Source organism: Aethalodelphis obliquidens, unplaced genomic scaffold (assembly GCF_003676395.1).
Source record: "Aethalodelphis obliquidens isolate GAN/ISIS:26980383/991018 unplaced genomic scaffold, ASM367639v1 scaffold22, whole genome shotgun sequence".
In the NCBI taxonomy this organism is placed as follows: domain Eukaryota; kingdom Metazoa; phylum Chordata; class Mammalia; order Artiodactyla; family Delphinidae; genus Aethalodelphis; species Aethalodelphis obliquidens.
Genome location: NW_020837966.1, coordinates 26,814,207 through 26,840,933, shown reverse-complemented (window position 1 = coordinate 26,840,933; position 26,727 = coordinate 26,814,207). Strand labels below are relative to the sequence as shown.

The 26,727-nt window shown below is 47.4% G+C and overlaps 1 protein-coding gene across 2 annotated transcripts; it reads right to left on the bottom strand.

Moving 5' to 3' along the window:
• Positions 1–25,939, bottom strand: EDEM1 (ER degradation enhancing alpha-mannosidase like protein 1). Of its 2 annotated transcripts, XM_027121463.1 has the most exons (13): positions 25,179–25,468; positions 22,603–22,690; positions 20,015–20,087; positions 16,611–16,714; positions 15,262–15,433; positions 13,844–14,027; positions 11,934–12,108; positions 10,259–10,379; positions 9,611–9,781; positions 7,678–7,751; positions 6,712–6,808; positions 5,333–5,536; positions 1–3,857 (listed from the first exon to the last, which is right to left on the bottom strand). In XM_027121463.1, the coding sequence occupies exons 1-13, from the start codon at positions 25,345–25,347 to the stop codon at positions 3,768–3,770; spliced, it is 1,722 nt and encodes a 573-aa protein (XP_026977264.1). In that variant the 5' UTR covers positions 25,348–25,468; the 3' UTR covers positions 1–3,767. The 2 variants fall into 2 exon arrangements, with proteins under 2 accessions (XP_026977264.1, XP_026977263.1); XM_027121462.1 differs by lacking the exon at positions 22,603–22,690 and having other exon boundaries at positions 25,179–25,939.
• Between the last annotated feature and the right edge of the window lie 788 nt (positions 25,940–26,727).

The window sequence follows — 26,727 nt, the reverse complement described above, 5'->3', positions numbered from 1 at the left end:
TCAAAAAAAAAAGAATCTTTTAATAAAAATTACTCATAAAAATCCTAATAAATTTCAAAGAGCAAGATATTTCTTAGTACATTTATAAAGAACATTTGGTCCTTTTACAAAAAGCTCCCTTTTAATTTAAATACATTTCTTCTTTACAGATTAAACATAAAATATCATCTATAGTTGCAAAGCATATTGCACGTTACAGAGAGAAGCATTTGTATATTTCAATAGGTTTTTCCCAGAGTTTCCAACTCTAGATTTTTTTGTGTGTGTAAAAACATATTTACCTTTCTTGTGCATAATAAATAAAAATGCAGCCTGTGTTTTGCTATTTAAAACTAAAACAAAATACCTTTAAAAATATTATTTCTCTGCCTCTCAGTAAGAGGGAAGGGGGGTAACAAACAAATCAGGAAGGTCCACAGGTACTTAACATTCTCGCCAGATTCACATGTAAATTCAAGTGGGAACGTAACCCTGAGCCCTGCAAAACCTGGGGACACACAGCCCAGCCGACTCACCTTCTCACTTTCACAAGAGTCCCTGCCCTGCAGGAACAGGCACTAGAGAAGGAGCTGGATGTCTGGGAATGGAAAAGGAAAGAAAGATCAAGACTTTTTTTTTCTAAAGTCCCTGCTCAGCCACTCTAGGGCTGGGGCAATCATCCGGCCCGACCTGGTCACCAGCATTAAATTTGCGGTCGGCAAAAAGAAAGAAAGACCTCTAGAAAAAAAGAACTTCTGATATTTTGTCTACAAAACCCAAAGTGAAGGATTACAGTTTGTAATCATTCATTAACTGAGCTAAGAAAATAGCTGAGAGGGATGTTTTTCTTTGGTGGAGGACACAGCAGGGAGGCGAGAGAGGAATCAAGCTGAGACCCTCAGATTGCACGTATCCAGCCAGGGAGCTAATTTCCATCTGCACAGACACCATCCTGGTGCATAAACACACAGAAAACTATTGGACTGATGTGCACACGCCCCATGATCCAGGACAGCCTCAGAACCTGGGGATTCAGTCGCACAGAGCAGTCACACAGAGCAAGTTCTGACGCAAGATTTCCAAGTTCTGAAGGGAAGATTTGAACATGGAAGCTGGATTTCCACCAAGGCCAGGACAATTGGAGAGCTAGCAAACACTTCCTTCATCACCTCCTCCTCCAGGAAACGGAGTTCCTCAGTCACAGCATCTCAGCCAGCGAAGCCTGCCCTGGAACAATTTAGAACTCTGTGGTGGGACATTTAGACTCCACCCACAAAGGTAGCTATAAGGTAGCTTCCCACAAAGGTTTGGCGAAACCACTTTCATTGTGTGAACCAAAGCAGAGTCTAGACATTAGCTACACACAGGATTGCAAGGATGGTGCAAGCTGTCAGCTGTTCCAAAGCATGGAATGTTTGGAATCAGGGTGCTCCTAGGGCAAATCACAAGGGAATTTCCCTGACACTCCCCTCCTCAGCCCTCGCCTTCCTGATCTCCCACGACCCAGAACAAACAGCAAAGACCCTGAAGGACATATCACAGTTGTTGACACTCTGACCTTTAAAGAGAAAGCAAGTTTTGAACGTGGCTCAAAGGACCTTCTCCGTAACTAGCCACGAGACGGGCATTCTGGCATCTAGTCACTGACTACATGGCATCCAACTTCAGACTGGGCAGTCTGGAAGCTCAGCAACCGGGGTGAGAATGGGTCGCTCACCCTCGGACTCACGACTGGTACAAGTCCAGTGCCTGGAAGCCAAGGGGGTCTGAGACTTAATACAAAACATGTCTCATGCCAGCCTGTAGCCGTGAGGTGCCTCTGTGGCACTCAGGCCCAGGTCCCTGTTCCAGAGCGGGAGGGAGATGGGATACCTGAGCACAGAGGAGGGGGAACATTGGGGTGCGATAACCTAACAGTGTGATCACAAAGGGCCCACTTTCTTCCCTGAGGTGCCCCATTCTCCCAAACAGCTCATTTATAGTCCCACCTTGGTTTACCTGGAGAACAGGTGCAGGGATGCTCATGCAGGTGTGTGTCTTTAAAAGGGGATATTTTGGGTTTACTGAGGCAATGAAAATATTTTAAATATATAGAGTATTCTCAAAGAAACTTTTCTGTTCAGTAGATGAGACAATGTTGACAAACAGAATGCTTCTGAAATGAAGAAAAAATGTAAAACAGAAGCATTTGATTTTTTTTCTTTAAAACATTTGCACAGTAAATGTTTAAAAGACAGAGGTGACGTTTATTACTGAAAATCCCTCTTCTAAAAACCTCAAAGAACTGAATTAGATATCTATTTTAAAACCAGCAACACTTAAATTTTCAAGAATAAAATTCCTCCCTTTTGACTGAAAATGCAATGGCTTACACAGCATTCCTTTCTAGCTTTAAAAAGACGAAAATAAAATCATTTGAAGTATCCTAGCGGTGACGGGTGAGCCACACGACAGGTGAAACTGGAGGTTTCTAAGAGACTTCCTACCCTTTCTATTGAGGTTCATTTCAACCTCTGACGTTACAGGGAAGCCAAAGCTCAGGGTTCTGCTTTCTCTGAGCCCTCTGCACAGTTCAAAGAGACACAGTTCCGTGCTCACTAAAGAAATAATACCAACAAAGAAAAGAGGCGTTTTAGCACAACTTCCTCTTTATGTATGCTTGCTTAAAATATCAGGCTGAAAGGCAAGGACTGGCCAAGAAGTTTCCAGAACCTGCCTGATATCCATCCCATGCCCCTTTCGCTGTGGTCACACCATGTAGCAATACAAAACAAGGCGGTTAAAATCATAGCAGCAGCTGTGACATCCAGTGGCCCAAACCAAAGGAGTATAAGGCACCCATCAAAAGCCTGCATTGCACAGAGAAATGGCTCAAGGATGCCAGAAAGTCATCTGATCATTTCTTTCTCCCTGACTTAGCTGATTGGCACTAGACACAGGAAACAAAAAGGAAACAATTCCAACCCAAACGTGGTCGGAACTGATAATCCTTGGTTAGTAAATATAAGACAGATGAAAGCTCAGACGATCATAGGTATTTTTCTCTCCCTTGAAAGGCACCTGGTTCTGAAACTATGGGCGATCCTCAGGTGAGTTCACAATAAATGTAGAACACCATCCAAAAGATCTACCTGTTAAGCTCTTAAACTGTGAGGCGACAACTTAAGAGACTGCCTGTTAGAATTCGGATAAATTCGTGAGCAAATAATCTGTCAACACCGTGACGAACTGCATGGGGCGCAAATGCATAACTGGATGATTTTTCCCCATGTGACCGACAACCGTGGGTGGAGACCTGGGACACAGCCCAATTATCCAATAAGAGAGAGAGGATGACAGAATGCAGTAAATAGGGATGTCAGGGGAACCGCAGGCCCTGCTGCACAGAAATTCATTCACACTCCTCTGGCAGAGAGGCGGCCAGGCAGCGGTCACACAAGCGCCGGCAGAGAAGACTCGACGGATTCCACAGTAGGAAGGTCTGGAGATCCAGCCAAAGAGGCCCACCCACGGTGCACAGTAACATCCGCACGTCGTAAGAAGCCAACTCCTACGTACCTTCTCACTTCAAAGTACATCCTTAAGACAAACAGGGCATTTTATTGAACAGAAGAGAAACGCTAAAGTATCCAAGAATCTACCAGATGCGGCTGGGGAGCTGGACAGAGATTCCTACACCATCGTGGACAGCCAGACGCCTAGCCTCCTCTTCGGACTGGGTCTCAGCCTGGCCTGGGTTCAGCTGTTTTAGGTCCTGTTTCAGATGAGGCCACACAGGGGAGAGCAGATCAAATCAAGCCAACCATCTGGTCAATCTGTCGCATGTAGACGCTCTTTAAGGGCAGGGAATATCGCCTCTCGTCAGGAACACGATTGCACTAGAAAGAAAGTGAATGAGGGACAATTCGAATTTTGAGTTAAGACGCCATGTGTCAATTCCTCAGATGTGACTGGATGACCTCCCCTGGGGTTTCTCATCCTGGCACTGTCAACACTTGGGGCCTGTCCCGTGCACTGCGGGATGGTCACCAGCATCCCTGGGCTCTCCCTATATGCCCCCTGCCCCTAAGCCCCAGTTGTGACAACCAAGATTGTCTCCAGACATTGCTCAATGTCCCTTGAGGAGCAAAGTCACCTCCAGTTGAGGACCACTGATGTAATTTAATTTCCTCACTTCACAGGTGAAGAAACGGAAACCCAGGGAGGCTAAAACACATGCACCCAAGTGAAGAGGGGCCGGGACTAAAACCTGCGCCCCTTGGGTCCTCAATCCACCCAGAATCGCAAACAATGTTTCAGCTACTTGAAAATACTGTTGTTTTTCTGAGTCTGTTGCTCTTCTCATCCACAGCTAAAACCTAAATGCTTAAGAGTGTTACTTATTTACTTATTTTTTTTAATTAAAGGCTTTTTTGCTCTTCTCTCTCTCAAAGGGGATTTAAGTGTGAGAACCAAACGTGCTGCCTGGAAAGTTTCCACATATATTCATGCTCTTCCTCAAAGAAACATTTGCTCGCTGCTCTGTACCTGAACTCACACACCCTGCTCCTCAACTTTGCAACATCGAGACCGACAGGTTCTTCAGTTGGTCCCAACGCCCCCCACTCATGCTTTTTGTAGGTGCTGTGCCTTCTGCCAGAGCGTCCCTCCTGGGAAGCCCCCCCCCATCATTCCAGGAGCTACTGAGAGGCAACCTCCTGAGTGAAGCCCTCCTTGTTTTCCTGGCAGAATAATTCCTCCCTCTTCGGTGTTTCAACAGCACTTCACACAGCCTCCTACTGACAAGCACCCGGGGGGAACCGGTCTCTACACTGGGCCCTGGGCCCATCCAGCACCAGGACCCCTCTGACCGGCCCGCATCCCTGGTGCCCGGCACAATGGAATCGGGTCTATCAGACAAGTGTCTCCTTCAGTACAAATCCGGGCTCCACCACGCGGCTCCACCGTGTGACCTGACCCTCTCTGTACCTCCCTTTTGCTGTCTGTGAAGTGGGGATATTACGATACCCACCCCTCACAGGGCTGCTATGAGAAGTTAGCATACTTAAGCATTTAGCACAGTGCTCAGCATGTGGTAAGCTCTGTAAATAAACGTTGGCTATGATATTCTCTCTCCTCCTGTTTTACCCTTTCCTCTCAATCACGCTTTGTTCGCTTAATCTACACTCCATGGCCTAATATAAATTTCAGGGTCTTATCTATAGCTACAGAAATGGCCTCTTTCTGAGACTCTTCTCAAATTACCCAACCCGAGTGTGCCATGAATATTCTGTCAGACACTCTGGATGATAATGTGATGAGTAGTGTTTCCTCTTCCTCCGATTGCAAACCACCCCTGGAGAAAGCAACTTACATTGGAGCTGGAGTTGATGACTTTTAGCTCATGAGGTCTCGGCCTGTGCCCCGACTTTCCCACTGGGTCCCGCCCTCCCTCTTCAGAAAAGAACTCCTTCCAGGGTGACTCCCGGAGATGTGTGTCCACAGATACGATGTGTCCCTCAGTTGTAAACATGTATCTGGTTCCAGATTTGTGTACTGGATTCTCCTCATCAAAGAGCTAGTAGAAAAAAGAAAAGAAAACAGACACAATTGTAGCAGGTTTGGAACCAATTCATAGGGCGGCTGAGTTAAGACTACTTAGGGACAAGAACCTGCTTGGCTCTCAGGCCAACTCAGGCTGCGGGGCGGAATCCCCAGTTGTGTTGAAACTCAGACACCTGGACTTCCCCGATCCCGCCCAGACCTAGAGATTAGAAAGCCCGGGCCTATAACCCAAGCGCCACTAATCTGTAAAAGCCCTAGATGATGCCCCCACGCTCTCTGGAGAGTTCCAGCGCTGGAATCCTGGGACTACCCCCAGCTCACATGCACCTAGGCCTGGAACTGGAAAGGCCTGGAGAGAAGGAGGTCAGTGGTTTATCCTTCACCAGGTCCCCAGGGCCTGACACACGTGCCACCGCGTGGTGCACTCCTGTGTGGGCTCTGAGGGCACAGGGCACCCCAGGCAGTCCTTCCTTCAGCAGTGGGCGTGGGGGGTGGAGGAGGGCGCAGCGGGGGCATCTAGAAAGGACCCCTAACCCAGGCGTGCGGTAAACGATGCGTGAGGAAGAACGCAGAACTCTCAGAGACGGAGGAAACCTCACAGGCACCTCAGGTATTTTACAAACGAGGAAGAACACTCGGCACAGCTGCTCCATGTTCACACGGCTCCCAGGATGAGAACAGGGTCGGCCTGGGTCCTCCCCCTCCGCCACCCCCCACAACCCTGAGTTCTTTCTCCAGGAACACCTTGGGGGTCTCCTCCATTCATTCGCTCCAGAACTTGCCCCGTGAATACCCCGGACCCCACGGCTGCCGGACGGGATGCCCGCCAGGCTCTCGGCAGCCGACCGGACTGGCCCCACTGTGCGGTGTGGGAGACCTCGGTGCCCACAGGACCTGGTGGCAGGACCACGCGGCCAGCGGGCGGTCCCCCAGGAACCGTTACCTGCGCTTCACACAACGTGTAACCCAAAGAGTGTCTATGTGTGTACTCGGCAGTGCCTCCCGTACAAGGTCAGGAACCACGGAGCAGACAGCAACGCGCCTTTGCTCCGACAGTACTGCGCCCCTGGGCCAGCGAAATGTCCAGCCTGGAGCAGCGCCTGGTGGCGTATGTTAGACGGAAGGCGGAGGAGTGCTTGCTGTCAGCACAATGGAGCACTTCCTGGGTTAATCTGACAACACACATACCAGGTACAAGTATTTACAGGTCTCGCTGAGGAAGAAGCTCTCCATCCGGTCCTCTTTGGATTTGTCGATGACGTGATGCAGCGTAGCGTAGCCACACCTACAGAACAATCAGCCAGTGAGGCCCACCTCTGCTCCTTCCCACCTGCTCATTAACTGAAGAGGCAGAAGTAGCCTATTCACCGAGCCACCAAGGCATCAAACACCCCGTGAGAAACAAATTAGGGTAGGTTTAAGGGCTGTCCTTTTCCAGCCTAGATTGTCTGCAAACTTCATTAAAAAGTGGTCTGGCTGCCGAATCATCAGGTTAATGGCAGCGGAAGGGGGGTGGGGGTGGAGGACAGTATTTGCCAAAAGCATAACAGGACACCAAGAAAATGACTCGCAGCAAATTCAAAAAGACTGATTTAAATTTCGTGTCCCAATACTTGTATAGACTGACTAATCATTTGATAGTCTAAGACAATATTTTGTAAGAAAATACTCATTATATTATAGCTAGGTAAAAAAAGCACATCTCAAAAAACTGAAATATAGTTTTTATACATATATACACACATTACAGATTTATATATAAATATATAAAAGAGTATAAAACTATATACTTCAATGCCGATGGTAGTTCTCTCTGCAGGTGGAGATTACAGTGATAATATTCTACTTCTATATTTTCTATATTCCATGAACTTTTCAGTATATATATTATTTGTATAACAGGGGAAATAAGTTACTTAAAAAGAGCTCATATAGTCTGCTGGAACCCTACAGGAATAAAGGTGAAAAATAAATTTTAATTCCCACTATAATGGGCAGGTTCTACTACACAAAAAGTAAGCAATTTCCCTACAAAATTAACATTAACGACCTGTTCTAAAAAGTAAAATGCAAACTAGAATAATATTACCTCAGCACAACTCAAATGAAATCAAAAGTGGCCAACAGAAAAAGGAAGGAACTTAGAAAACTAACTTGACTTTTGTGTACTTTTCCAGACTCTGCAGAATGTCCATTCCTACATGGAGGTAGAAGGGATTCTTGGTTGCCTAGAGAGAACACGAGAGAATGTGATCCAGCGGGGGCCTGGAAGACACGCCGTCAACACACATCGCGGTGATTGCAGGACGGTCCCGAGGAGACGAATCACTGTCCAAAGGTAGGCACGGGCCAGTTCACTTTATCCTGAAGGGTCGCGAATGTTACAGGATTAAGGTGTTCTGTTGGTTCACATCAAAGCGCACCTCCAATCTGCTTAACTTGAACGGGGTGGGGGGGGCGGCGAGAAGATCTGCCCCAGAGCAGATCAACTCCCTGCCTTTGGCTCTCGTGATCCCCATCATGATCAGAAATGAAACAACGCCTCACTGACAGCCCCGTATCTGAGAACAAATCCAGTTTCTGTGTTGCCTCAGAACTCGCTCGACACTTAAGCTGCAAGCACAGGGCAACAGGACGTGGCCCCCGTTCCATCCACAGCACCGTGAGAAGGGCTAGGGGACAAGACGACTCTCAAGTATCTAAGGAGGCCTCCACGTGCTGTGCTCTCTAGTCACCCTAGGAACTCAGTCCCCGGGTTGCTGCTTCCTCTTCTGTCACATGCTCATAGATGGTTTCGTTAGGGGAAAAAAAACATTCTCTGGGAAGATGAGACTTTTATCCCAAAACTAGTTTGAAAGTTGGGGATCACCTATAATTCGTGCCCAGTGCCAACTGTGCAGCACCAAAAGCAAACGAGCACAGGGTCAGCTGTGTCTGGATTAGGAGGGCACACGGGGCAGCTTCCGAAGGCAGGGCAGAAAGCCACAGATTTCTCTGGATTCTAAGAAAGTAGTCAACATGAGGAAGAAGCTGCAAGAAGAAAGAAGCAGTGACAAAACAAAGAGGCATCAACCCAAAGGCAACAGACCTAAGCTTAAGAGGAGAACGCAGCCAGCCCCCGAGTGTGTCACCCTCGGAGCGTGAGTGGCCGGACTCTACCCTGGGATCTGGGATCCGGGAGGCAAAACCAGAGGCCACCTCCCCACCCCTGAGAGCTTACATACAACTCACAAGGTCTCTCTACACCTGAAGTCACTTACCAGTTGCATAGGATTTCTCCCTTTTTCAGAAGCAAATGGCAAGGATTCGGTGCTAAAAAAAACTATGGAATAAATCTAAACTACTAATCCTACTACTACCAGAGCTCATGAGATCTCCTTGCGAGGGCCTGCCCACTACACGCGCCTGCTGAACGCACGGAGGGCCAGCTTCTTGGAAAGTGAGCAGCTCGTGCTGCTGAATTTGTGAATGGCTGACAACTCTCGATGTGTATATATGTTTGGCACGCCCAGAGGTATAAATATCGGCCTTAAACCGTCGGGGAGAAGATTCTTCACAGTTAGAGTGACATTTCCTCTGGCATTCAAGTAATTCCACAAAAGAGGAACACTGTATGTGTTTTTGAACGATTAAACAAAAGTAGGCACTCAGACAATCCCAGATGATTCCCTTTCCAACTAAGAAAAATAATTTTTCTGTCTGAATACTTTACACAGACCAGGGTTCCACAGTACATGAGCACAGAAATGCGTCCCCCAACAAGAGTTGTTTGGTCAAATAAATTTGGAAAACAGAGAGTACCAAATCTTCCTCTTGATTGAAGGACGTGAGAAACAAGCCCTGCAGTAAAGATACGACTCAGCTTTGCAGAATGTAGGGCAAACGCGTACATGACCGCAGACGTCTTCCCTGTCCCGTGCGACCAGGACAGACACTGAGCGCTAACAAGGCTCTGGGCCGGTGGTCACTCTAACGGTCGCTGTGAAATAACACTATTCCCCACCTGTCAGCAAGTGTTCCCTACGAACCAACTGCTACAGTCTTCCCAGCATTTCAACACAAACTACTGTTCAACAAGCTCTCGTACCTGGTAGAGGAGATATGTAGACTCCACCAGCTCAGGTCTCAGTGGGTAGAAGAGCACGTCGGGGGCCTGCAGCTGCCAGTTGTACCTCTCGGGGAGGGCCCCGTAGCGCTTCCATATGGCGTAGTAGAAGGCGTGCAGGCAGATGGCATCTTCCACGTCTCCTATCAGAACCTACAGGGAAGGCGCAGGTCACCAGGCTAAGACACTGTTCTCAGAGCGGCAAGACGTGACACAGGCCCTGGGCTTCCCCTTCCCCGCACTGGTCACCTGACCTACAAACGTGGCTGGAGACAAAACCAACCCAAAAGGAGCATCCCAGACAGACCCCCCCACCCCCCATCTGGCCATCAATGCCAAAGCCCTGAGAACTGCACAGGACAAGAGGCTAGCTGTACTCGTGAATGGAGAACGGACAACTGAGCCATGAATCACCCAAAAGTCACACGCCATTACTTTTCTGGCATGGCTTTGCACTGATTTAGTGTGGAGTAATGCCCAAAGAGAATAATGGGGACGTACTGTGCTATTCACTTCCCAAATCTGAAGGGGCCAGAGAATGTTCTGGTACCATAAAAAGAAAACAGAGGGGGGAAAAAAAAGCCCTTTCCCAATGACTGCTATTTCTTAGCACACAGGATTGCGAAATACCTGCAGTCCTGGGAAGAACGCCTGCAGAGAGTCAATCCACGTGTTCATCAGCTGCCCGCTGAACATGTTCACGTTGACGTAGAGGGGCGGGTCCCCTTCCCCCTCGTTACAGGCTTCCCGACTGAGGAGCCGCGCAGAGCGGCCACAGGGGAGGAAAGAGAAACAGCTCAGGCTCTGTGCCCCCAGCAGCCCCTGGCAGCTTCACTTAGATGGAATCAACATTAACCTTTTCTCCTCACTCATTCTTTAAACCTTTGCAGACAGGCTGCCTCTACCTCTCAATACAAGACTCTAACATAAGATGACACTTACCAAAGGATGAAAGCTCTAAACCCAGCCATGGTAACACACTGGGATTTCACTGCATTTTGCAGAAAGCACTTTGACAATCAGGTTTGAGAAATACTTCCACGTAATTTGGTATATAGCACGGGTCAGTTTTGACCTGAGTGGGGAAGTCTGGTTATTTCTGCACACAAAAAAAGAGTCTCTTCTCTAATAAAATTCTACACCACGGGCCTGGAGGAACACCTCAGAGCAAGCAGCTCAGTGATTACTACTAATTTAGTAAATTTAGGGGCTTTAAAAATCGAAAAGGATTGAACTCTGGCCAAACAGCCTCTTACTAAAACACATCACTTGAATGATCCTACAACAGCTAGGGTAGAAATGGGCAGGCAACTAGTAGCTATCACTTGCACTGGCCACTTAACACACACACGTGCACAAGGGAAGACCCAGGGAAGGCAGAGGCGGCACCAGGGTCGAGGCCGCTGCAGCTTCCAATGGTACTTCTCTTCTGCTGTCCTGAACGCACAACTGACAAGCGGCAAGCAAAGCTGTTTTAAACAAACACAGAGGGAAAAGAAGGTGGCAGCTGTCCTTTCTCTCATCAAGTATAAAGATCAATCCTAACTTCTTTAGAAAGTGAAAGAACCAACACAGCTGTGCCGCATTACAGCGCTATGTGCAATTAAAACCAGCGAAACAGAGGGATGTGGCACTCTTGTGGCAGCCAGTCTCCGGGCGGCCCCCAGTGACCCCCGCCTCCTGGCTGTCACACCCTTGTGCAGTACCCTCACAGACTACATCAGCCCTGGTCTGTGTGACCAACAGTGTCCGGCAGAAGTGCTGGTTGTCATTCTGAGATTAGGGCATGAAAGCATATGACATCCATTCTGGTGGCTCTCTTTCCATCTCTCTCAGATCACTCATTCTGAGGAAGCCAGCTGCCATGAGCTGCCTACAAAGAGGCCCACGTGGCAAGGAACTGACACTTCCAGCCACAGCACATGAAGAACTGAAGCCTAGGAGGGGACCCTCTAGCCCTGAGTGAGCCGTGACAAGGCTGCAGCCCTCACCAATAGCTTGTGGATGACCTCGTAAGAGCCCCTGGATCAGCCCAGCTGCTCCTGGCTTCCTGACCCTCAGAAAACGGGTGAGATAATGTTTGCTGTTTTAAGCCGCTAGGTTTCAGGGTAATTTGTTACGCAGCAGTAAATAGCTAATACACCTCTTCACCACCCCCTCAAATGACTAACAAACAACTAGGAGGCAGTAAAATGAGGGCAGCGACCAAAAGACCCTGTGAATCTATGTTGAGAAAAATACGAACATTTCACAATACATTCTATTTGCTTGACGGGACAGTAAGAGAGATGGTGAGGAGACATACCCTCTTCTTAAGTAGTTCTGAATACTCTTATATACAGCATTAAACATTTCTAGGTCTTCTTTTTCTCCAAAGAGAATGTAAGATTTCAAGAGGTATTCATAGAAGGAGTCCAGTCCGGCACCCAAGCCACTCTGCTTTCCGACCCAATGGCCCGTCTGAATGTTCACAACATTGCCTGTGAAAACAAGCAAGCTCGTCAGGGCCCCCGGGTGGGGGGCCGGGGGGCCTCCTACTTCAGCCCCACTGCTGCTCAGCACTTTCGTCCCTCACAGGAAAGAGGAGGGATGAACGCGTGGCCCTCTCGTCTTTATCGGTCCTATCAGCAGCATGGGTGGCCAGAGCTTCCTGAACATACAGTGTTTCAACACTGACACAAAAATGGGGAAAACATTTAATGCACAAGAAAACTAGGCTTGTTGTGTTGCTTTTCCAGATTGACAATGCATTTCAAAAGCCTAAAGGGTGTTGTTCATCAGAGAGTGATGAATTATATAATTTACATTATCTGTAAAATGGAAAAAAAAAAGAAAAACGGAAATAATCCAAACGTCCAACATCAGAAGAGTCAATGGACTGTCATATAGACTTTAAAGACAATAACTGTGAAAGCAAGACAACAACTTGAAACCACCTGCATGATTTGCCAAATGAAAGGCAGAATAAAAATATCTATATTATAATTTGAAAGTATACAAAAGTTGCACATGGGGCTTCCCTGGTGGCTCAGTGGTTGAGAGTCCGCCTGCCGATGCAGGGGACGTGGGTTCATGCCCCGGTCCGGGAGGATCCCGCATGCCGCGGAGCGGCTGGGTCCATGAGCCGTGGCTGCTGAGAGCCTGTGTGTCCGGAGCCTGTGCTCCGCAACGGAAGAGGCCACAACAGTGAGAGGCCCGCGTACCGCAAAAAAAAAAAAAAAAAAAAAAAAAAAGTTGCACATGACAGGCTGCAAGGGCCTATGGAAAATTTTAAAGTTGACAGTTTGGGGTGACACTGGTAATGGGGTGACAGGGCAACTGTTTTGTTTCTACTGTTATTGTTAAATACAAAAAATTTGTAAATAAATTGAAGAACTTAAGGAACAGTAATCGAAGATCACTTCTAAAAAGCAGTGCTTTTGCAATGACACTCTAGGCTCCAGGACCACCAATCCAGTTCCTTCCCGATGACAAAAAGAAAATATTTCTCAAAATAAGACAAACAGTTACAAGAGGCAAACAACCTATTTTAAAATAACATCTCGAGCTAGTAAAATACTGATAATCATTGAAGATAAATAATGAGTACATAGGGGTTCATTATTCATTATACTTTTTCCTACTTCGCTATGTTTGAAATTTTCCGTAATAATTTTTTAATAACATCTTGATCAAAATTCTCAAGGGAAAAAAATAAAATCTAATACAGGTTTCTGTATTAAAAAAATAAAAATAAAATCTAATACAGGTTTAATCTGGGCTTTTAAACTACTACCACATGCCGTGAGTTTTTAAAAGGAGGAAGTCACTCTACCAGTTAACTCTAAATTCCTAACTCTAAATTCCTAACTCTAACTTCCTATCTTTGGAATCTTATACTGAAGCAATATAATCTGCCTCCGAGGCAGTTCTTTTTATAGCATTTAACAATCATCTTCAAGTGGAATATGCCAAGGGATTCAGATCAGAAGGGAGCCCTCAAATAGGAAGAGCATTACTCTGTCCCATCAAACCTTCCACCCACCCTCTAAGTGAAAAGTCACAGGGAGAAATCAGATGTGGCAGACAATGAGGGAGGGCCCTTCTCTCTGAGCTGTCAATTTTCAGGTTCAGTGGTACAAGGAAGAAGGAGTGGAAAGGAGGGAGGGCCCCAGAGAAGAGGAAAGGAAAGGGGGCGATGTGCACAGTGCCAAGGGCCTCACAGGTGCCCCACACCTAACAATCCCGTATCGTTGCTCCGCAGGTTCCAAAGGGCTTTCACGGCTCGCCTGGCCACCCACTCAAACGTGGAATCCCCCAGCAGTCGACTCAGAATCCCAAATTCCACCAGCAGGGAACCAGCGCCGGCCGTGCACGTCTCATTATTACTGTCAGGAGGAACGCCTGTCTTGAGATTCACCTGGGGACAGGAAGAGACAAAGGATTTGTGGCAGAAGTCAAGGAACCCACAGGGCTAGAAGACCAGGTTACAGCGACCACACTCCACTAATGAACCAAGCTCACCACAGGGGGAGTCAGCCCGCTGCCTCCCACTTTACATTCAAAAGGAAAATGGGAGTAAGTTTAAGACACAAACAAGACAGCACGAACACCAGAGCCCTGTGTTATTAATAAGAGCAAGTCTTGGGGGAATCATTGTAACGCTATTCACTAATCTGCCTCTTCCCAGCAGGTTCTCTTCATGGTGACGCAGCACCAGGCTTTGGCGCTGGGGACAAAGGCAAGCTGTGGAACCACGTAGAAATTTTAAGTGAGCTGCTATGAACTCACTCCTGCTCAGCAAACATTAACAAATCTTGGACTGAGAGAAATGAACCCAGCGAGCAAGTGACAGCCTGTTTGATCACTGAGGCTCAGTGGTCTGGCAATTCTCCACTGGTTGCTGACCCAAAGGCTGACTCAATTCTCAGAGGGGTTCTGGACTCAGTAAATCAGATGCCACAAAGACAGAGTCTCATTCCAGACCTTGCATTTAAATCAGCAGCTACCTTACTGGTCTGTACAGGTTTTATTTGAAAGATCCACATGAAGTGTCCAAAAGAACATTCGCTGAGCTCCTATAGCGTACATGTGGGGAAATGGACCCACGTCAGAAATGAAGACAAACTGCCCCCACTGTTTTGCAGCAAAGGATATAAATCCCACCTGCAAAAAGGGTTAAGAATACAGAGCACAGGAACATAACTTCCTTAAGGGAAAGGATTAAGTCAAATATGTCACTGTGGGCTTCCCTGGTGGCGCAGTGGTTGAGAGTCCGCCTGCCAATGCAGGGGACACGGCTTCCTGCCCTGGTCCGGGAAGATCCCACATGCCGCAGAGCGGCTGGGCCCGTGAGCCATGGCCGCTGAGCCTGCGCGTCCGGAGGCTGTGCTCCGCAACAGGAGAGGTCACAATAGTGAGAGGCCCAAGCACCGAAAAAAAAAAAAAAAAATTTTCACTGTATGCCCAGCACACAACAGGTGTCCAGTAAATGCTGAATGAACTAAAAACCATTTCTATCATATTTAGGGCCAAATTCTCTCAAGGACATGGCTTTCCTCTTCCGCATCAGCCCCACTCCTTCCCGCAAATAAATTCATCAACAAAGAGTTTTAATTCGGGAAGGTGGTGAGTTGTTGACGCCGTCTACCTACCCGAGGGTAGGGGATCCCTGTCCTGGTGTTTTCAAAGGCAGGGAGGAGCCGCACGGCCAGGTCGTGAGCCATATGCAACAACTCATTATCATAATCCTTAATCGTCATGTCACCAAAGGGCTGCTTGGAGTCAGTTATTATTCTGTGGGCAGAAAGAAGGCTTCCCAGGACCCTAATGACAGGAAAAACAAAAGAAGAATAAAATCACGTTGGTTGTAAATGTGTACAATGCAGCTCAGAATGACAGAAGCAGGCTTGAATCCCCTATGGACTTAGCGCTGCCTGAAATCAGAGGGACTGGACTTAATGACCCCCTGAAGTTCTTTCCAGCCGTGATAGTAAACGATCATTGTTAGCTAACAGCATTATGGAAAGGGAGAAAGCGAACCATTCTGAGGCTACTGAGGCTTCTGAGAATAATCCCACTTGAAGTAGTAACAATGTTTAGTCATTTTCATCATCTCATCAGAAGGGAGTGTCCTAATCATTCCCAGAATAAATAACACCTTTTAGTATTAATAAACTACTCTTGGTTTCTCTCACATGGGGAAAAGACTTAGCAAAATAAAAAACACAAAAGAGCAAGACAACAAACACTAAGTAACTTTTGTAGTTCTGGCTGCCAAGCAACGTCCAATTCTCCAGCTTCTGCTGAACAGGCAAGGTGGGGAAGAGAAGGAGAAGGAGAGAATGACCCGACTGAGAGGCAGGCGCCCCCAGTTTAGATCTCAGTCCCTCAGCAGCCACGAGTTCAGGTCCCCCTCCAATGAGGTGAAGCAGATTGTGACATTTTTCAGAACAAATGTTTTCATAACTTTACTTTTAAATAAACGCTACATCTGGAATGTTATGCAGTGATACAACTTTCAAAGTTTAAATGGAATAGGAAGGCAGTCGCAATCTATCAAACTAAAAAGGCAAGATATAAAACATGAGCTCAGTACATTAGCGGGAGGGAGAGGGAGGGAGACCCAAATGGTCAGCAGTGGTTTTCTGCAGGCGGTGGGTGACAGGAGAAACTATGATTCCTTCAGAAATACATAGGGGTTTTCCTAGGACACAGTGGAGGAAATGAGACCAGACATAAAGTGAAATAATGAAAAACTCCTTTAAAGGGACATCTATCTTAAACCTGCATTACAATGTGTCTTTCTATTTGGCCCCAAATATAATTAATGAAATGGCAACTGTTTCAGTTTTGATCAATGCAAAGCAGATGAAAAAGGGACACAGTGCCCACAAGGTCTGCACGGACTCCCTACCTGGACCCCGGGGCTGGTGGACCCTCCAGGAGTTTTCTCCTTACACACCCAAAAGCAGCCTTCAATCCGTTTGATGTACTATTTTACCTTATCGTGGCCTCAAAGACTTGGACGGTGGAATCTTTGTCAAATGACACTGTGTTGATCACTAACTTGACTGCTTTCTGGAACTCGGATGAATTTCCCATTATCTTTAAAAAGAGGAACACAAACCATTACAACGGCCTGAAATGACACTGAGCTGCATGATCGCAGGAGCTGGGCCACTTCATCTGAATGTCTGTACGTGTGGTTTTGCCGCTCGTGGGAGAAGAAACACAAAAGGCAGAAGAGCACAGTTATCTCTTAGAACACATTCTGGGACAGACGGCAAGCCCATTTCCACCAAACTCAAGCATCCTATCTCCAAATGGCAAAACTGTGTAACTCCTCATAAAATCATTAGCAGCCCTCCTCGTCCTGCCCCATTCTCCCTCACCTTCTGTCTGATCTTGTTTAGCATGCAAGGCATTACACTTCCAGAAATCCCTGAAATGAGTAACAATAAATCCAAAAACTGAAGAAACGAAAAACATGGCTTTCCCTCTGCTCCTCAGATAATGCGACAGCTTGGGCGCTTAGCTCCCAGGAGACCGAAACATCTGGAAAACTGACTCCTTGCTTGTTACCCAGATGTCTGAACACTGGGAAATAGTGGTATTATCTTTTGGAGCATAGCATAAGACCAATGACATTCAAAACAAACAAAACACACAAATAACCAGCTCTACGTCCTTTGTAAGAAATGTTCTAGAATTAGGATTCCTATTTTGGGTGTGTGGATATGGTATCATTCCAAGCTTCTCTCTCTTATATGAACTGCAAATTGGACATAAAATTTGATAAAAATAACCTGAATAGAAATGCTTTCATGCCGTTCAAAATTTTATGACAATCCTGGCACTATAACGACATCATAAAGACACCAAAAAAAAAAAACAAAACAAGAAAAAACAATTTCATTCAGACACTACTTATTTCAAGTATGTCTTATTTCCTAGTGTTTATTGATCTAGTGCAGCTTTTTTTTTTTTTCTCCCCCTCATTGTTATTTTGCTGTTACATGCAGAGCAAGTACAGACGTTTCTTTTCTGGCTTTCAGTTCTTTCTTTTTAAAAGATTATGCGATCATGCTGCAAGTTGCATCGAACAGTCAAGGGACTGCTATCATCCAAGTGTTTCCAAAGCACACCTGTTAAAGTTTGTTTAAAATGTCAGCAAAAGAAAAGGGAAACGTCAACAGAAGTAACACCTGAAAAATAAGCCTGAAGTGTACCTTAAAGACCGGATGTTCTACAATGAAAACCACAGCGATGGGTCTGTTTCCCTACAGATGTTCACCAGCAGCAAACTCTGTTATAGCAGCTGCAGGCGCTGATATGATCTCAGATCACGTGGAGGACGGCAAAGGAAGCCAACAGCTTTCAATGATATATTGTAATTTGCCATTTTAGACAGCTACGGAACAGAGTAACGAGGCTCTGAAATCGTTCATTCAGGCTCAAGAAAAGCTGGACTGCGTTTCTTTACTTCTCAGAGCCTTTAAACTGCTGGTGTGCATGGTGGCTCTCCAGTAGTGGGACAGACTGGTAGAATTTCTCAAGTTCATTTGGGAGCAGAACTCTTCTTTGAGGGAGGACACCCTTGGAATCTGTGTTGGGAAGTGCCAGGTTACTAGAAATTCATTTTCTTAACACGTATTTGCCCTCCTATCATGTATCAGACACCATGCGGTGTGGACAGAGTGCAGTGACTGTAACAGGGACAAGGTCTCTATACTTCAAGAGCATGGCAGACGGATAAAAAGACACAATGGGGCAAAAAGAGAGAGGGTCAGGATGAAAAGGTGTGCTTTCATAAGCTATATATGAGTCTTGGGACTTTTTTTAAAGCAACACTTGTAGCCTGAGTCAGCCTCTGGTCCCCTCAACAAGTTAACTCTAATCAGGGTGAACACACCCGTCCGGGCACATTTTGATCAGTGATGGTGGATGACTGACAGGGAGTAGCAATCACTTCAGAAGGAGAGATTGGGAAACTAAACTGCTGTGCAACTACAGCCTGGCAGAATGAAACCCCGGGCTCTCTGTTAGACCATGAGCCTAGGGGAATTGAGAAGGACCGCTCCAGCTCTTCCCAAGTTCCGGTAATTCTACTACTAGCAAGATCTGGGACAGCTGTAATGCAAACTTAGCGAGCGTTACCCAATTCTAACTCCTGACAGCTTCAAACTCTGTTTAAGGAAAGTTAAAATGCAGGATTTGGAATCGACTTCAGTACAAATTTTCTTATGGTAAAGGTGTGCCGGACAACGGAGGAGAGCAAAGAGGCAGTAGAATCGTGGTTACTAAGGAAATTTTTCAGCGCTACGCTGGGATATAGTCCCTTGCTGTATTCTACAGCAAAGAGTCGTGAGGCACACCAAGCACACACGGCAGCCTGGTAGTAAGAACCATGCATGGTGCCTGCCTGCCTTCCACGTGCTTTGGCTCATCTGTCTAGAGGCCTCCAGCTGCCTTGAGGGAAACCAAGGGCTGAGCATGTAAAGGCTGCTCCTGAGCTGGCAGCCCAAGTCTAGAGGGGGTAGTGTCCACAAAACACGGACAGCAAATAAAACAAGAGTGTTTATACAGAGGGTCTCTGCGCAGGGGCTGGAACCAGGGCTCAGACTTGATTTGGGGGAGCCAGTAGCTGGGGCACATTTCAGAGGATCTTGTCCCCTGGAGATCTTGAAATCCTGAGATCCTGTCTTTTACTTCTGAAATCTTAACTACAGTAACTGTATACTGGTTCCTTTAAGGAATAAAATAGTGGGGACCCTGCAGAAAAATAGGTTTCCCCCAAAACAATCACATTTTCTTTTTTTTAAAAAAACATTTTTTAAAAATTTATTTATTTATTAATTAATTTATTTTTGGCTGCGCTGGGTCTCTGTTGCTGCGCATGGGCTTTCTCTAGTTGCGGTGTGCAGGCTTCTCATTGCAGCGGCCTCTCTTGTTGTGGAGCACGGGTTCTAAGAGCACGGGCTTCAATAGTTGTGGCACATGGGCTCAGTAGTTGTGGCTTACGGGCTCTAGAGCGCAGCAGGCTCAGGACTTGTGGCGCACGGGCTTAGTTGCTCCACAGCATGTGGGATCTTCCCGGACCAGGGCTCGAAACCGTGACTCCTGCATTGGCAGGTGGATTCTTAACCAGTGCACCACCAGGGAAGCCCAACGATCACACTTTCTCCTCTGCTTTTTTAGGGGAATCACATTTCCCCTCATCTAACCTTCAACGTTCTTCTTGCTCTCAGCATTAAGCTCATTAAAATAAACAATAGCCATCAGAGCTATGAATACATGTTGAGAATCACATTTCCTGGAATTCTCATCCCTGGGGGAAAGTAAGGGTAATTAACTCCAAAATATCTTAATTAATTTTTAAAAATAATAATAAAGCTGAACACTTACTGCAAGTGTATCCAACGCATCAACAAGAGTCAGTGAATAATTCCCTAGGACATCATTGATGTTCAGATTTGAACTGAAAAAGAAAGAAAATTAAAATTAAACCAAGGTACTTTTAAAAGATAAAAGAGACAACAAAACTAAACACTCATCAGAAACTAAAATGGCTGGAAACTTATTTATTCAGGGACTACTGTGGGTGGATCAGTATGGCAATGGTCCTTCTGCCTCACAAGGGACAGTCTCTATAGTGGCACAGAATAGCAGAGACACACACGCTTATGCTATAGTGGAAAGAACACAAAACGGGAAGTAAGGAAATGGGAAACAAGAGTCATTGCCCTCTCCAAGATACAGTTTTAACAGCACAAATGACCTTTCTGTCTGTCCAGCTTCAAAAAGCTCTGATTTCGAAATCATTAGGAATGAAAAAGGAGAGGCCCTGTCACATGACCTGCAAATAAAACTTTAATACAGAAATCAGACACTGGCGCAGATTACACACACAAAGCAGCAAATAAATACCTCAGTTACAGGCTCAGTATCACTCATCTGTCCTTGGGGTGGGGGAATAAACTAACTGCTTTGTATCATTTTTTCCCTAACGTACCACCCAAAGAATCCCCACCAGCTCCATCAATTGTGAGGAGCTGTTGTTTTACCATGAACCAAGCCAGGGCTTCTCGTAACTGCAGCTGCATTAATGATTCTACCACACACCTCCTGCCCCATGATCAACACCCGTCGCCCACTCTGAAACAATCTTAAGACACCAACTTCAGGGCTGCAATGAGGGTAACTGACAGTTCTTTATAGCACTAAAAACGACAAAGATAATACTAATACATCTGGGAAAGGTGGGGACGGAGAAATAGTGCAAGTCATAAAGTCAGCTTGACAAATTCTAGGGAGTTCAGCTATTCCTGTCCCGTTCCCACAAACCCAGAAAGCAACTGCAGAAGCTTGAAAAGATTTGAAAGTAAGGAGAGAAACGAAAAAGAGGAAAAAGATGTAAGTCAGGAGAGAAAGAGGATGACTGTTTCAAGATTACGTTTATGAAAAACCACAGTGAAAACACCCTAGTTTTATCTTCAGCAACTGATTCACCGTCATTATGACGTCTTCCATCAAACCCCAGACCACGTCACCTGCTCCGTGGCTCTCTCTGATGGGTCCTGTCTCACTTCCCTACGGGCAGCATCTCCGTGTTCCTGTTGCTCGCCCTGCTCTCTGAGAGGCCTCCTATGTGCCTCAGCTGGGGCGAAGTGGGCCCCACGTGAAACACACCTCACATCCGATTTTACCTGAGCCTTTGTTTTAGGCTGATTACGTCACTTAATCTAGGACAAAGAATGTAGGGCAAAATTGTACCTCCTTTTTTTTTGAAACAAACTATCTAGAAGGGGCGATCTAGGAACCAGGGCTCTCACATGTCTCTCCCAAGCCACGAGGCCGGCACATCACACCTGCTGAAGAACCGCACCTGCTGCTTCTAGCTGTCGATTCTTTCTGAATACATGAATATGATTGCAGAAGGTCCTCTGAAGACGAGAGCTGTGGGTTAAGCTCAGCCCTTCAAGGGCAGTGCCAGCCAGAGAGGATACAGGAAGTGTCAAAAGCTGGAGGGGAAGGCCAAAGGAGACAGGGAGATCCTCAGTGCTGCCCACTCAAGAACATTCTACTGAGCTGAAATATTCACCTCCACTGGTCTGCTGCTCAGAAACCAGGAGCTGCCTCCAACAACCCACCTCATCCCAACACGGGTCCCTCATCACCTAGCCTCCAGGCTGGATGCTGCGTGAACCCCGTGGGACCACCCTCCCCTGAGGCGTATCACCCTTTCCACCTGCACCGGCCCTGGAAGGGAGGACTAATCTGGAGCACTGCACTCCTTCCCATGGTTTACTGTGCTTTTCCTTTCAGGCTATAACTACACCGGACCCAGTTTTAAAATACTTCTCAATAGAACGCCCAAGCAGCCACGACAGAGAACAATTATAAGAGTTGGCACAAGAAAAAACGTGTTTGTAGTAACTGGTGGTTCCTTCTCTCCACTCAGGCAAATCCACTCAAAGATCCAAGGCGTTCATGAAAACACTTCCAAATTCTTTTCTACCAGATTGTTACACACTCTTTCAAAATGTGCCAAACTAGAAAAAAGAAAAATGGGGAGGGCAGGAAGGAAACAGGAGACTCCACAGAAGCCTGTTGGCCTAACGGCACCAGATTACCGGGCATCCATTGAGGCCAGCCCACCGTGCAGGCGAGACGGCGATCCGTCTGTCCTGTGCAAACCTGACCAAGAACTCAAACTTCAGGTACAAGGCTGGGTTCAAAAGTGCCCATCTTTCCACATAACCAGCTGCCGAACCACGACGGCTCTCCACTTAAGATACCCTGTGTGCCTGTTCGTGACATTCACCCCACGCTGCATTTTTAAGGTTCTTATTACCCCCAAACAGAGAAGATGGAGAAAACTATGGCCTTTCACAGAAAATTTCTGGCGACGCAGCTAACATAATGCTAACATAGCATGTTCAAAATTAAACGCATGTGTAAAAAAGAAAAAAAAAATTCCACATATACTTAACCTGTAACAGCTGTTCAGAAATCTACCTGGTGCTGTGTAGGCACAGAGGTAATATAAGAAACAGTCCCTGTGTTCCAGGGATTGACAATCTGGGGAGACAAGACAAAGGGAAAGGAAGGTGAACACACAACAGTACTCAAGTCTCACACGATATTAAAAGGTGGAAAAGCAGCTCAAAGGAAAGGAACCGAAAGGAGAACTGAGTAGATCAAGGACAGTCATCTTCAAACAGTTCAATGGTGTCATGGAAAAAGACTTGAGCCTGACTCTGAAGGAAGCCAAGATTTTAGGAAGAAAGGGGAATGCAGAGGAGGCCATCTTAAACTAGGGGTGCCTAGGAACGAGTCGGTTTAGGGGCCAGCATCGGTTTGGTTTGATTTGCTTTTTTGTTTGAACAGCAATATGGTTGGGGAGAAACAAAGAAGGGTCATGCACCCAAGGTCTGAACTAACGTTATTATTCATGAGACTGCAAAATTTCAGTATCCAGACTTACTTGAAGAAACTTTTGAATTTGGATCCTCCAACCCAAATCGGGGATGTGAGAGGAACTGAGTTTACATAGTGATTTGTAGCTGGACAGAAACGTTTGCTATTTTTAAAAAAGTGTTCCGGTTTTATTTACTTCGTGTCAATACTCTTCATCCTACCTCCAGTCAAACAAGACACGTAAGATAAGCCTCAAGTAAACGTGACTAAAAAGAGAAGACAGGCACGTTTAGCACTCAGACTTCGTTTCTGTACTTTGTACATAATATTCTAATGGCTAAGTTACTCTCTTTTTTAAGTGAGTCATTAGAATTCACTTGACAGTAATCATTAGAATACATTTGCTTAAAATAAATATCTGAAAGACTTTTTATTACCAGTTATTTATTTCAGGGATGTAAATGTGGCCTGCTCTTTTCCTGAAAACACTAAAGTCTGAGAGGAGTTAAGTGAAAGGAAAAGGACTAAGAAAAATTAACTTTCCACTCTTTACGAGCGGCCAGCGTGAGGGTCTACTCAAGGCTACCATAACCCCAGAGCTCTTTCACCTTCTCAAAGACACCAAGGCTGACCAACCGAAAGGGCACAACCCTTCCCACATGGCATCCCCTCAATATCTCTAACTCCATCTTTCCAGAAGCAATATATCTGTCTCAAAGCAACCTGACCTCAACTTATCCAGACTGTCACTGAACAGTCAAACCAAACCACTCATCAGCAGATGTCATCCCCAAGCAAAGAGAACTAGTTAAGCAAAACAACTCAATTTCCTAAAATCTGGAAAAGCCTAGTAATTTTTTAAAAAAAAACTTACTTAAAATTTTTCTCAAAAAAAAAAATTGAGATAGAAAATACATTTCTATGTATAAAGCCTGACACAGTGAAACATGAAAAATATAACTCATCAGTTTCCTACAACTTTAAAAAGGCCAAGTCTTTTTTAAGTTAACCTGGGATGTCCCCCTGGCTTCACTAAAAATCATGCTCTCCAAATGCAATTTAAGACAAGAATCTGTAGATAATCCAACCATTTTTAAAACTCTTTAAGTCCCTTTAGTGTATGGGCTTCCTTTTTAGGACCTAAGGACTGGACTCTGCTGCTTTTCATCAGGTGAAGGAAAACACAGGCCTCAAATGTCCACAGGGACCAAGCAGCTCAACTCCTCCACTGCCAAATGAGGGGAGCGGCCGAGAGAAAGGCAGCCATATCCAGCCTGACAGGGTCAGTGTCAAGGCACACCGGTTCCCTCCAGCTAGGAGGTCCTTAGCTGGGTGTGCTGTCCTCTTGGACTCTGATGTCATCAGCAGTAACCCTTGAAGCTCAGCCTCTGCAAACACGGCTGATGGAAGGGGAAGACTGGTAGATCTTCCCTGACAGCCCTGCCACCAGGGTGGGGGAATTTATGGAACAGACCCTACAGAGCAAGGAATGTCATCTTGAGCATCAGGACCCCAAATGTGGGCCACGCAGCCTCTCTCTCTCCCTTCCATCTAACCATCTCAGCCTAAGGAGCCACCCCTGTGATAAAGGAGAAAGGCTGTAGCCCTGCTCTGCCTCAAACTCACTAGATGGCTTTAGAAAGTCCCTTCTCAGGATCAACTCTTGAATTTTTATATTTTTATACAGTAAAGTTGGAGTTGGCTAGGTGGAGGGAGATAAGCGCCGTTTCGAAGCTGCGCTTACAAGGGATTTCATTTTGATTTGACTTTCACTTGGAGAAAGGATTGCAGACGGAAGTCTAAGGCCCCCCAAGCCACCCCTCGGTACTGCCACTGTCCCTTCCGGTCTCTGGGCCTCAGTTTCCCCATCTGTAAAAGAGACTGCGCTGACAGCTGTCCAGTAACAGAGATTCCAGGAGAAGCAAGAGCAGGACAGCCACCGGGCCGTCCACGCAACCCCCAGCCCAGGCCGACCTCAAAGGGGGTCGGTCAGCCGAGGCGCCGGACGGGTGGGCGCTGCCCCCAGGACCCTAAACGCCCGGGCACCAATGGGGGGACCCGGAGGAATGAAGGCTGCACCCGCCGGGAGAACGGAAGGAAGCGCGTGCGGCGCGCGGTCCTGGGCGTCGGGCCGGCGCGGGCTACTCACGGGTCCCCGCGGTCGGGTCCTCGGCCGCGGCAGTGGATGGGGTTGAGCTCGTCCTCGGGGAAGGCGTGCGCCATGTAGTTGTCGTAGCCGAACACGAACATGCCCCGCGCCAGGTCGCGCATCTGGGCGCGCAGCTGCGGCGGGAAGGCACCGCTGTAGCGCTTCTCATACTCGTCCCGGCCGCGGCCCCGGCCGCCCAGCACGTAGCCCCAGTGGCCTGGGCCGCAGACGTCCGGCCCGGGCCGCCGCGGAGCCCGCCGCCGCCCCGCCGCCGCCCCAGGGACCTGCGGCTGCAGCCACGATGGCCCCGACCGTCCCCCGGGCGTCCCGGGCCGGCCCGCGGGCCCCGAGGCAGGAGACTCGGGGCCGTCGGGGCCCCTCAGGCGCTGGAAGCCGAAGCTGAGCGGGAAGCGCTGGTAGAAGCCCATGCTGGGCCCCAGCCCGAAGACGAGCCATAGCACTCCGTGGAGGCCAAGCCGGAGGAGCACCAGCCCCAGGACGAGCGCTCGCCATTGCATGGTCGCGCGGGCGCCGCGGGCATTATTTACAAACGCGGGGGGCCTTCCCCGCCGACCACCGCACCCCACGTCCACCCAGTAGCTCCGCTCACTTCCCCTTTAAGGAACTCCCTCGTGACGCACCAGGAACTGGCCCATTATCTCCACACCCCCAGCACCTCGGGCCCGGCCGGCCAGGCCCCACGTTCGCCCGCCCGGTCGCCCGGATTGGCCCGGCCCCGGCCCGGCCTCGCGGGGCGCGGCAGCGGACTCCCTCCCGCGCCATAGGCCACCCGTACGTCTCCAGCGCCGCGAGGCCCCGCCCCTCCTTCCGCCCCGCCCTCCGGGCCCCGCCCCCTGGGCGGGAGGATTCGGATGGGCTGGCGTGGCGAGTAGGGACCGCTCGGGCTCCGGACGAGGGAACTTTCAGCCAATGGGAGCGCGGCACGGGAGCTGACGGCCGCGGGACAAGGACGTGGCCGCGGGCCCAACCGGTTCCGCGTAGAGCCTGTTTCTCCCAGAGCTAGGAAGGAGGAAAACTACTCCAGCTCTATGTTAAGGATGGTGACAGGTAAAAGACGTAAGGAACGAGGAGGAAAAAGGACATTTCTGTAGGACAGGGTTTTTAATTTGTCTGTTATGTGGTAGAGGATGTTTTGTGGTAGAGGATGTTATGTGGTAGGGGATGTTATGTGGTAGGGATGATACTATCCTTAAGCTTAAGACTGCACAAAACGGTATCCTGAATTCTTTATGTTAAAACATCCTAATTTGTAGTCTTTTAACACTTTTTTATTGAAACACCCTAACTTGGAAGAATTGCTCACGGTGATTGTTCCCAGGTCCTGTCCTAGACCTATCGAACTCCAGTGGAGTGTCCCGAGAATGTGTGTATAACAAGTGTTCTTGAGCAATTCTTAGCATCCGGCAATCTCAAGAAATATTGAGTTAGGTTACATTGCCTTTGTCTCGGAAATAGGATCTTTTTAAAAACAGATACAGCGGTAGGAGTGAAGGCTGCCGCTGCCACCACCGAAGTATTTTTACTAGAT